General features: G+C 34.1%; 1 protein-coding gene across 1 annotated transcript; it reads left to right on the top strand.

Annotated features, from left to right (window-relative positions):
- Window positions 1-4,585: 4,585 nt before the first annotated feature.
- On the top strand, window positions 4,586-5,521 carry LOC308658857 (olfactory receptor 6C2-like; the record flags this gene model as incomplete). Its single annotated transcript, XM_081311772.1, has 1 exon — window positions 4,586-5,521. One exon carries the CDS (start codon window positions 4,586-4,588, stop codon window positions 5,519-5,521), a length of 936 nt encoding a protein of 311 aa, XP_081167898.1.
- Window positions 5,522-13,572: the final 8,051 nt, after the last annotated feature.

The raw sequence follows: 13,572 nt of genomic DNA on the forward strand, positions 1-13,572 counted from the left end.
AGATGTAGTTATTTGTGTGTAGGAAAAGTTGGAAATTATAGAAACTGTAAAAGTTTGTGATTGTTGATATATTTTCTTATTGTGACTATCTGAATTTTTTACTTATTTTAATTAAAAATGTAGTATGCATTCTGCTGTCATATATAACAAATTAGAATAAAATTTAAAATTTGATAACCAAAAACAATCTGGTTAAAGGAAAAAGTGATATCCACAGTGTGTAAGGGAAGGAAAGCTTCTATGGAAAAAATGTAATAATTAAGAAAACAAAGTCCCAATCATCATCCACCATAGGGGAGGTGGAACAGATATCAGAGGGACAGACATGTACCTAACCATCTGGCTTTCGGTGTTATATGTTGGTCATGATTGTTGTCTCTGTTTCTCAGAGGACACTGCCTTCAGTACTGTATTTTTCAGGATTCCTGCCAAGTTCATTATAGTGAAGTTTCATTAGTGATTTTTGAAATTGGGTCACCAAGGTCCCTTTTGTTTATTCATCTCACTTCAACTTTGGCAAATAAAACAAATGATAATCTTGTAATTGTAAAAACTTCTCACCCCATCCATAGGAATCAGAATTACCAACTCTTTCAAAACCAGAAGAGCTCTTCATATTCCCAAAACTTTTGAGTACCATAGATTCTTAAACCTAGAGCATTTTAAAATGGATGAAATCTGTAATGAGAAAATATTGGCAATGTGTTAGATTTGAAAATCTCAGAGACAAAAGGCATTCCAGAGCACTAATAGGAGGATCAGCTGTCCACAGCAAGAGCAGCCAGAAGTTCAAACACAGCCTCCACTAACGAGATCCATTCCTCCTCAACATCTGCAGAAAAGCTGCTGTTATACATCCAGTGGAATCTAATGTGGACTTTCAGAAGAGTAAGTACAACTTCTATAATTGTACCTCTATTCTTTTTTGAGATTGTATCAGTATTTCATCAGAGAAATAGATTTTATATACATTTATCTATATCATATGGTGTGTATAACTATTTGAAATATTGTAAAAGAATTAAATTTATATCTAAGTTATATTTTTTGTAGAAAGTGCAACCTTTGAAAACACAGCTTAGCCAAGATGATACATAATGAGTATTATCTAGATTGTTACCTCACTTTTATCTAACAAGAACTCATCTTTCTCTTCCAAATGAAAGCAATGTATGTTTATATGGAAAAATCACTTCTAAATATGATGCACTAACTAAAAGTTGATATACTATATGGCATCTGCAGCATTAATTTGTTTTAACCTTTTACATACATAAAGAAAATAGAAATGTCAGAATTCAGTTTCAGTAATTCTCTCAAACTTTGGCTCTTGATATTCTGTACAAGAAAGACCATTAAGGATTGGAAAGCAGACATTTTAAAACAAGGGATTCTACGCAGGGTGGGCAGAACTGCAGGTGTATGTTTTTTACATATTGAACTAAATGCCAGAGAGCTGAAGTAAAAGGCTTGGCAGAGGGATAGGTGAGCTATACATACAGTGTAAATGTATGATCCTTCAGTCCACATCAATTTGACCTATTTTTCCCTATAATCCTTGGAAATGTCATGGGACTCCCCAGAAATTCCAGGAGCTATCTTCTTTTTCTATTTTTGTGACTATATATTCTGCAGATTTTCCTGGAGACTGGACATATCTGGTAACTAACCTCTCCTTATTCTAAAGGAAAGAAATAATTTAAACACAGAAAACTATTCACATTACAGTCTAATTGGAGTCTCCCAGGAATATTCTTTTCATTCATTGACATAAACCAACCTCAAACCCTAAACATACTAATTCAGGATTAAAAGTGCTTGAGATTACAATGTAATGAGTTGACTGCTGTTAAAAATTGTGGAAGAGCTATTGATGCAAACTGAGAATATAACATCCTTAAAAATTAGTATGTCACTGAAAGACTGAAGAAGTATGAATGGCAATCATGAGTGGAAGATGAGCTATCTAAGACAGGTAAGAGAAACCAGGTATCATAGTATTTCTTGATTTGGGTATTATGGCTAAGCTGAGCAGGTATCAAACACATTTTACAATAGATTCATGAAGTGTTTTAAAGTAAATAGCATATGAAAAATTACACTTTAAATTGCATTAGTTTTGTTTTTAATGTTTGCATTTCTATGAGTACTATTTATAATATATTTAGATATATCTGCAGAAAATATAAAACTGTATGTTATGAAATATTAACTACTAATTTTATATTCTTTTTCCATCTTCACTTCTCAGACAAATTTTTCAACTTCATAAATTACCCATATGATAAAACACGTAAAAGAAATTTAAGGTCTTATACTTTCCAATTGCCCTAAATCTTATAAAAACAAGTGAAAATAATTAGATTGGTACTTTAAAATTTTGTTCTTCCAGTCAGTGGCAGATGACACTGATGACTTCCTCTGAGGATACATAATGACTATTGACTGTTAGATTCTTTTTAAATTTCCAATACACAGAAGATCCATTCCTAACTTTTCAACCAGTGTTATAAAAGATTCTGTGATCTTTAACTTAATTATAGATTACAAATATCATATTATAATATAATAATTATAGATTACAAATATCTCTCAGCCCAGAGTTTCAGACATTAGATTTTTCTACCAGATTGTCACTAACATTATTCACTTTGGAAATTTTTTTTCATTCCAATAATAGAAACATTAGAGAATAATTAAGAAAATATATTGCCTAGATGTATGACAATAGAACATTCATTGAGGGAACACTTTGTAGTATATTTCTAATAGAAAACTTCATGAATTCCCAGGCTCCCTGTGAACATGTTTAGCAAGAGTTAGCCCAAGGTGACACAAAAGTCTTAACAACACCTTCATTTTCAGTTTTGTGTTGTTAACAGTTTTTAGGTTGCAGAGTAAACAAAATCTATGGCTAATTTTAAAAAGCATGAGAGCACTATCACTGGATATATTTTGGTCATTAATAGCAGTTGTTTAGAGAGTCATCAAAATGTCACATAACTTATTGTCATTTCATAGCATCATGTGTTACACCCACAAACTAAAGAGGACCTTAGATGATATCATCTTATTAGATATATTTGCATAAATTGTAAATGGAAAATAAAAATGATTTGTTAGTCACAGTTTACAGTCAATTGTTTTGCCAAAACTTGACACTGACAATGTAGAAAAGATGTTCTCATAGATTCATGGTATTTACAATTTTATAAAATAATTATATTATGAGATTCTCTAATGTTTTACAAAGTGTGCAGGGCTGTGTTTAACGCCATAAGCATTTGGTAGCTGTGAGCTGAAGAAAATGTGTTCAAAGAAGGTAGATGGATTACTGAGATGGTTAGTGCTACATTTTAATATGATCCACTGAAATTGTCTCTTAAAAAAATCTATTGTCTTCCAGAGTTCCAGCTCTCAAGAAAATCAAGATCCTTGATAATTATACTTCTCTGAGAAAGTGACATAAACATGAAAACTTGACACATGATCCAAGTTGACTCTGTACCCATCCTAGTAAGAAGAGAATATTTTAATCAATGCTTTGAATATTTTAATCAATGCATTGAATCCATTCTTGAAACTATATCATTGGAATCCACCAAGGAAATCTACTTTCATTCACTGATGTAGGAAAATAGTAAAACCTAAAGACACTCATTGGAAACATTTAATTGATGGATATTGTAATTAATTTGTGATAATGGAAAGGGGAAAATGATAAAGGAGCTATTGACTCAAACTCAGTACTGCAAAGTTGACCTGTGATTTCATTATCTTGAATGACAGCTATCTCAAGGAAGCAAAGTGAATTTCAACTACTCATTTACATCACAGATGATACAAGAATAGAAGCAACTTGTCACTTTGGTAATGGATGTCAACAAAAAATGTGGCAATTCTGTGGTATGACTTAATTCAGTAGCAAACATTTTCCTTTAATGCAAAACATACAAATAACTTTTAAAAACCTGAACTGTATAAGAGCCATGAGCATAGGGTTTTTTTTAATTTTTTAAATATGCATTTTATATACAAAATGACAAAAACATTATTTTGTTACAGAGGATGGACATAAAATTATAACTGATTGTGGATTTTGGTAAGACTCAATAGCAAGTCTAAATTATTTGCTATGTAATTGTTTTATCAAGGATCAATCTACAAACCAGATGTGAAGTTATTATCAAACTTTAAATTTCAATTTCAAAATAGAGAATAATGCATTGGGAATAAAAGAAAACCTTAATACTGAATGCATCATCAATAAAAAAAAACAACTCAGAATATGGACAAAAATTTTTAAAGAAATTTTGGAAAATGCAATGAAGAGGTAGAATCTACAAATTATTGCACTGTGGCACAGTTAAACTGAGCTATAAGAAATAGCTCTTTCAAAGATGAAAACTTACAAAGCCCATGAGATTATTTACAATATTAATTACCGAGTTAAAGAATAAAATTCGTGTGAACCAGTATTTGAGTTTGCTTCTTAACGTTTATCACTATGAACTTTAGCATCCCTATATTCTAACAAAATACCTGATTTTCCTCACGAAGACTAGACCAAGAACTGAAATCAGTTATGAGAAATCATACGACAACAACCTTCATTCTCCTGGGACTAACAGATGATCCACAAATTCAGAGTCTACTTTTCATTTTTTTGTTTTTTACCTACTTACTGAGTATATCTGGGAACATGGCAATTATCTCACTCACACTAATGAATCCTCATCTTAAAACACCAATGTACTTTTTCCTACAAAATTTTTCCTTCTTAGAAATCTTTTTCACATCAGCTTGTATTCCTAGATACTTGTACAACCTATCAACAGGTGACAAGACTATTACCTACTGTGCTTGCGCCATTCAAGCATTTTTTACTGATCTCTTTGGAGTAACTGAGTTTTTTCTCCTGGCCACCATGTCTTATGACCGATACGTGGCCATCTGCAAACCCCTCCATTACACCACCATCATGAGCAACAGAACCTGCAGAAGACTCATCCTCTGCTGTTGGATAGCTGGCCTATTGATCATACTCCCACCATTTAGCCTTAGCCAAAATCTGGAATTCTGTGATTCTAATGTTATTGATAGCTTTCTTTGTGATGTGTCTCCCTTCCTGAAAATTTCATGCTCAGACACGTGGGTCATTGAGCAGATGGTTATAGGCTGTGCTGTGTTGACCTTTATCACCACCCTTCTTTGTGTAGCTCTCTCCTATATATGTATAATCAAGACCATCATAAGATTCCCTTCTGCCCAGCAAAGGAAAAAAGCCTTTTCTACCTGTTCTTCCCACATGATTGTGGTCTCTATCACCTATGGCAGCTGCATTTTCATCTATGTCAAGCCTTCAGCAAAGGACTCCGTGGCTATTAATAAGGGGGTGATAGTCCTCACGACTTCCATTGCTCCTATGCTAAACCCCTTCATCTATACCTTAAGGAATAAGCAAGTAAAACAAGCTTTCAATGACTCAGTCAAAAGAATTGCCTTATCTTCCAAAAAGTAAAGAAATGCCAAAGTTAATCATTCAGGTTTTCATAACAGATTAGCTTCCTAAAGCATTTACCATTAAGCTCCTAAAATAATTGTTTGTGTAGTGCAGAAAGCACTCAAAAACCTAAAGCAAATATTGAACCCACAAATCTAAATTGAATCTTAAGTAAACAATGAAGACAGCAATTAAAAAAAAACTTGATTTACTAAGAAATTTTTAAAATCAACCCAAAAACTACATGAAAGGTTCAGCCAATGTAATATATCATATTGCTATTAAATTTTCATTATTAAAATAAAACTAATCAATTTAAAAATATATATACTACAAGCACAACAAAGTGTCTAATATTTTTCTATTAGCATGATTATATTAATGAAATAAAATTTGCAATGAAAATGAGCTCAATAACAAAACAACCTTATTTAAAACAGCCCTGAAAATTCAATTAACTGGGAATAATTATAACGAAGGATGATAAGTATTATGGCCACATGGCTTCCTAAAGCAAGATGAATTGTAGTCAAGGAGACAGGACAAGCAGTAGGGAGAAGGGATGGCCAGCTTTCACAGACAGTTGCTTCTAGCAGAGGAAGAGCTCTCCCGTGACCCATAGCACAAACAGTACCATTATCACCTCTTCTGTCTTTTTATGAAGAATCTTTCTCTGACATTCTCTTGATAGAATTTTCTGACAACTTGTGCTCTTTTACCAAGACTTTCCCCACAGTTCCATGACTATCCCCCTTTACTGAAAACCCTAATTTAACAGGCCTCCAAGTTCCCCACTGGCACAAAGTGGCACTTTTTACAATTCAACATTACTTTGTCACTAATATTTTTCAGTTTTCTAAGTGTTCACGGGTAAACTCTGACGTACTATGAGCCTTGGTGTGTCTGGTGATTTGAGTGTATTGGAAAAGTTAAGAACACCTCAAAGCTACAGATCCACAAGAAAGCAAGAAATTTTGTCACTGGTGACAACATGGGTAAACCTAGTACATCATGATAACCGAAATAAGTCACAATAGAGGTTTACTTTCAGGAAGTTCCTGAGATGAACAATAAAATTACTTGCAACTTTCATCTTCTCTAGCAAGAATTTCCAGGATTCAATTGTCATTAGAACTCTGGTGACGAGTAATCCATCCAGCATGTTTCAAGGCCTCCTGCATTTTCAGTACTAACAAACCCTTTGTTTCCTAATACTCCTCAAAATATCCAAAAGAGTTGAAAGTATCCTAATCGTAACAGCTAATATAGTTAGTGTATTTATTATGCACCTGTCCAATTAGGCACCATAAATGGGTCATAGAAATGCAGGTAGATAGAAAAATCATCTTAATTTTTTTAATGAAGGAACTGAGACTAGGGAAGAATTAGTGGTACTGCCTTTAAAGCTCAGACAGATGACTCAGCAGCTATGCTTTATGCAAATTATGCTTTCTCAAAAAAGTCTGAAAAGCTGAAGAGAAGGCATTCTCCATTTCTTCTCTCCCAACCCCCCACCCTGCCACCTCTTGGTACCAGGGATAGGACCCAAGGGTGCTTAACTACTGAACTACATCACAAACCTTTTTATTTTATTTTATTTTATTATTATTTTTTTTAATTTTGAGAGAGGATTCCACTAAGTTGCTTAGGACCTTGCTAAATTGCTAAGGCTGGCTTTGAATTTGCTATCCTTCTGCCTCAGCCTCCTGGATCACTGGGATTAGAGGCATGTGCCACTGCACCCTACCTCCATTTCTTAACTAATACAACAATTTATTGAGGAAATAGCTCTCTATTTGTACAATAATTAATAAGCAAAGTATGGAAATCCTCATTATCTCCAGAGAAAGGGCCTAGGAAATTACAGGAAAATAGGCTGAACCATTTTCATAGCTTAGATCCCAAATTTTTATTTCAAAATTCCCATTATTATGTAAAACTCTAATGCACCAATGAAATAAAAATGTGGAAAGAGGAAAAGAAATATCCCCCTAGAAAGGAAGGAAATCTTGCCATTTTGACAATATGTTTGAACCTAGAGGACACTATGCTAAATTAAATAAGTCAGACACTAAAAAAGATCATAGTTTAATCACTTGTATGAGGAATGTAAAATAGATAAGAAGAAAAATAGAATAGAAGCAAAGAATAAAACAGCGATATTGGGTGCAAGAAGCAGGGTCAAGGTTGGCTAAGCAAGACAAGTAAGTCTAGAGATCTAATATAGAACAATATGACTATAGTTAACAATGCCTTGGCATACATTTTAAATCTGTTAAGATAGTGGATTTTCACTTTTTTCACTGGAGAAACAAAGAGAAACTGTGAGGAGGGAGGAATAAAAAATAAGGAATAGGCAAGGACAACTCTGCTACCTAGAAGAAAGTAAATTTTAATATAAAACAGAAATTGAAGAACAGTTCTTAAGAAGGAATAATATAAAATAGCACTATCCAAAGAGTTGGATGATAGCCTATAAAAAATAATAATGCATTGCATATTACAATTTTTTAAATTACAGTGACCACATTCACAATGAACAAAGTAAATTAGAAGAAATAATTTTAATAGCAATAACAAGTTTTTGAGTAATAAAAAGCTCTTTTCCTTAAGAAACCATAACTGCTCTAAGTGTTTCTGCATAGAATGATACTTCAAAATATAGGAAGCATAAATTGATAAAACTACAAGGAAAAATGACAAATACACTATTACATTTAGAAACATTGAAACATTTGTGTCAATAAGGAATTGAACCAATGTTCAGAAATTCAGTAAATATGTACAAGACTTAAGCAAAACCCTCCATAAGTAAATACTGACTGTATTTACAGAACACTCCACCCAAAGAACAGCATAAATGTTCTGAAGTTCATAGAAAATATTTACTAAGATAGAAGTATTCAGAGCTCCCTGACAGATCTAGATGAATTTTAAAGAATTCAAATTATACAAAACATGTTATGTGGTCAAAGAGAATTAAGATAGAAATCACTCATAAAAATTATTGAGAAACATACCTAAAAGACATAAAAATATGTGAATAATTGAAATACAACTAAAGCAGTATTCAAAGGGAAATTTATGGTTCTATAGCAATAATATCAATTAAAATATGTAAAGACTATCATCAGCCATAATCTTAGCCATGCAGCTAAATCAGCTCTCAGGAAGGTGGGTAGTATTTTATCTGGGTACTTTGTCACCCTCAATAAAATGAGCATTCAGTAACTATGGATAAAAAGAAGCAGAACAAGGAGGGAGATGACCAGTGTTAGCTACAGCTCATCAGCTATTCCTCAAAACTTCACTCAAAAGACAGTAGAATGAATTGGGCATAACTTTCCTCTGTTCGTATATGAATATATGACCAGTGTAACTCCACATCATGCACAACTACAAGAACAGGAAGTCATACTCCACGTATGTACAATATGTCAAAATACTTTCTACTGTCATAGATATCTAAAAAGAACAAATTTTTTAAAAAACTTTATTCAATAAAGAGGCATCTCCTTTATATCCAACCTATCCCCTTTGTCAGGGATGACAGACAGACAGACAGGAGTGATGTGTGAGAAAACTCAGTAGAGCAGTGCTGAGTGGACAGCAGGTGGTGCCACGTGAGCAGAGGGACAGCCAAGACACCTACTGCAGTGCACACCTCTGGAATCAGGTCCATCATGTGACACCAGGATCAACAGGAATAGCAGGAATTGGAGTCCAGAAACACTCAAAGAAAAAGCCTTATTCACTCCATTAGGTAGTGATAAGTCACAATAAAATAAATATAGAACATATCCTGAGACCAAGGACTTTTTATTCAGTGCTTAGGATGCAAAACTCTCTGTTCCTTTAAATATCAAAGGTAGGTCCACCGCTTATCTGAAATGAAACAAGTAGGAAGGGATGTGATGACAATGTGGGCCAGGCAGACTAGGAGAACATCACATCTGAAATGCCAGTGAGCCTCCTAATTATTGGGGGAAGGAGCTCATGCTGTGTTCCACAGAAGCAGATATTTGAGTCTAAGATAAATACTTGTTCAAAATCTGCACCACCCCTAGAAGCACACTGAATGGCAGTCCTCTGATCCTCAGTTTTCCTATCTGTAAAATAGGACTTCTTAAATTTTCTTTGAATAGAGGATTTTTATTTTACATGGGATTTAGGTCACAAACACACAACATATAATATATATGAAATACCAGGCAGGATCTAATCCTGGGGAAATACAGAGATTCAACCAATAATCAAAACAGAATTCAAACATACTAAACTCTCCAGGTCTCCAAGGACACTGTCCCTATTGCTACATAAATTTTTATACTGCTGATTAGACTGCCACCAATTTGTGAATAACCTCTCAAACTGAGTCACCAAGGACTAAATTGTTTTCTCCATTATTCCCTGTGCACTGGGAGCAATATAAAACAAAGGCTGCTATTACAGAAATTTCAGGGAAGCCTGCCTCCCTGACCAAGACCACATGAGCTCTTCAACAGACTAGAAATTTCCTTTTCTGCTCTACACCACTATATTTTTTCCTTGAACTAAAAGAATCAATGGGTAATTTGGTATAAGATGCCATTTTAGATGCATGGAATAAAGAGAGGATAGAGAGTGATCTCATGATAGCAGGAGTGATGAAAATCTAGACAGGAACTGTCATTTGCCACAACTTCCTGAGTGTGACTGTATGTGTGCATGTGTGTGTCCACCCATACATGTGCTCATGTGGAGGCTGAGGGTGGGGACTGAGACAGGTGAAAATGAGTGGGCACAGAATACACACAAAGCTCTTTGATAGCTAATGCTCCTACACTGTGGTTCTGTCAAAGCCCTCTAATGAAGGCGGGTCCAAAAAGTAAGTACATAATTAGTATGGAATTTGTGTGACATATATTCCATATTCTGTAAAGCAGGAAGAAGGTGAACAATCGGTTTTAAAATCTTAAATTCAGTTCATGAAGGGGTTGATAATTAATTCTATAAAAGTGTTATTCTGAAGAAAATGAAATTAGAATTTTCCTCTGATGGCCAGTTTCTCCTTTATCCTGGCCATGAGTATCAGTTGAGAAGACTGTTTTAACTCTCTAGAAATACAGAAGACTACAGAAAAGACATCTCTACTCAGAAATATCTGCTAGTGTCATAGATATCAAATAATATCCATATTAGATTTCATCTTACAAAAAATATCCCCTTTTTATCCATCAGGTATTGAAGTCCTTTTGCCATGGTTTTGGCAGATGCAGAATTCAAACTCTTCTTGAACCTAAACTGTCCAATCCGTGAGAAGTCTTGGTCCCAAATGAAGACTAAATGAGGTTTGTTTCAAAATAAAATATTAGTGTCTGCAATATATTTTAAAATTTACTAGACAGTTCATTAAAAAAATAAAAACCAAATCACCAAAGTGACTAAGAATACATGGAAGAGAACAGAGGGAGGGGAACAGGGGTAATTCAGAGGGAATAAATAAACCTGGTCTATCACCTTGTATTTGCCAGGGGCCCTGATGGTACAATGGCATCTCTCAGGTGATTTATTCCTCCCATGCAGTTTTCCTTATTCTAAAATCATATCTGTGAACCCTGTGCCAAGTGGCCTGCTCTTGATGACATCTTGCACTGCCAAATTTAGTACAAAGAAAAGAGCCTGTTGGATGTGGATTTATATAGGAAAATATGAATAGGTACTAGTATAACTAAGAACAATTGTCAAGGAAAAAACATGAAATAGTTACTGTTTCAAATCTAAAATTACATTTCTGCTGTTACCTTGTGTTACCATGTCAATGAAAATGTGTTAATATGAAACATTATCTTCTACTGGTGGACTCAAATCTTCTTTAGGAAGCAACTTTTTCATAGGTGAACCTATAGTGAGTATCTGATATAATGCTCTATACATAATAAGTAATTATTGTTTAATTATTTGAATGAATTAATGTTGATTGTTTTATTGGACAGTAATAAATAAGAGAAAAGAACCTTGACTTTGATTCTCAAATGGACCACAAATATTGGGTGCAAATGGAGCAGTTGTTTAAACAATTAAAAACTGAGTTTCTTCCTCTTTTATACAATAGTTTGTAGGATTTTTTTCTATAAATTGTGAGCTATATCTAAAATTGAACATTTAACAATCCCCCTTCTAACAATTTTTATAACATTTTATAATTTTTAAGTTAATAAATACATATACACTGCTGATAATGAATTTATAATATTCTCTTTTATAAGTTGTATATCTGAAAACAGCTGCTTAAAATATGGAACTGCATTGAGGGTTAAGTTTGGATACAAAGTGAAGCAGAATTCCCTGAGCCCATATCTAACGTGGTTCTTGAAAATATATCAATTTGAATACAAGGAGGCTTGAAACTTCTGGGAAGAGCTGAAATGGACAGAGATAAAGGCCAAAGAGAAAGGTAGGGAACTTTATTATTTGTTTACAAAGATGAGTTTCTAAGAGTCCATCTGTTCCTAGATGTTGCCTGAGCTAGTTACATTACCAAAAACCCAGAGAACATAAACAAGATTAGGAAGACAGTTGGTAAATTAGCAGGGAGAATGATTGGAATGAAACAGCAGGAATCGTTCAAAAAAGAGGTCAGAGACAGACTCAGGTGACAGTGGCACTAAGAAGACTGGGTGGACCAGGCTGCAAAGAAAGCAACACCACAGATCTCTCCTCCTGGGCTCTGTCCTTGACCAACACCACAGCAGGACTCAATCAGGTTCATGCTCAGGTTCCAGAAAATGGTTCTTTATTCCTCTTCGAAGGTTCAGGGAACACAATGCCTAAGAGTCTCAAACTGGCTAGAAATTCTTTTCACTATACAGAGAGATCAATGAAGTAGAGGAAAGCAATCAGGAGGAAGGAGGGGAAAAGGGAGGAAGGGTTAAATTAATCTGACCACATGTCCTATGTTTATTTATGAGTAAGCCTAAATGAATCTCACTTTCATGTAAATCCACAAGGAACTAATATAAAAAATTACAAATAAATAGAAGAAAGATCAAAAGAGTAGACAGTGGGCTGAGGTTGTTGCTCAGTGGCAGAGAGCTTACCTCTCACATGTAAGGCACTGGGTTCGATCCTCAGCGCCACATAAAAATAAATAAACAAAATAAAGATATTGTGTTGATGTATAACTAAAAAAAGTTTTAAAAGAGTAGATAGAGGAGGAGAGGGAAAGGAGAAGGACTGGGGACTGAATAAGAGCAAATTATACTCCTTACTTACATAATTAAACTAAAATGAACCCCAATATACTGTTTAGCTAATGATGTTATGTATACTAAAATGAACTCATACAAAGAAATGCTTTTTATTCACAAATATAAGGATGACAAAACATGTACACCTTTGTAATTTTTTTATTTTTTAGTAGAATGAAGCAATACTTTTATTTTATTTTATTTTTGTTTATGTTTTTTATGTGGTGCCAGGGATCGAACTTGTGTACCTCAGAGGTAGGCAAGCACTCTAGCACTGATCCACAATCCTGCCCCTACATCTTTGTATTATAACCTTTTACCCAATTTAGAGTTAATTAAAATTTCAAACAGCAGAATTAACACTAACATGAATGTGCTGCAGTTAAAACTCATTGCAACAACATTTAATGATCAACAAAAAATCCTAATTAACAAATCCTCCTTGATTTTAAAAATAGAACATTACAGTAGGAGAAAAGAACTCCAAAGTTGTCATAATTCTTCCAGAATAAGAACAAATACAGTGTCACCTCCAAGCAATAATGTTAATAAATTATATACTGCACATATGATTTATGTTTTGCTTGGTTTTTAAATGACACTTTACAAATATGGTTTCTCCTCAGAGAATTACAAGCTTAGGATCTATATTCAGAATTCCTGTAGAAACCTTCTTGTAAGATGTCAATGGTATGGGTGTGTTCCATATGGTAATTGGTTATCAGGTAAAGGAATATTAAGTGCACTGAGCTGTCTGGCTGGGATGTCACCAGTCAGACTCCAATGCTGGCTTATTTTGACACCTCTCTTCAGGTCCAATCACCTGTGACTTGGCACAAG

This window comes from Spermophilus citellus, assembly GCF_964194105.1.
Source record: "Spermophilus citellus genome assembly, chromosome: 10".
Taxonomy (NCBI): domain Eukaryota; kingdom Metazoa; phylum Chordata; class Mammalia; order Rodentia; family Sciuridae; genus Spermophilus; species Spermophilus citellus.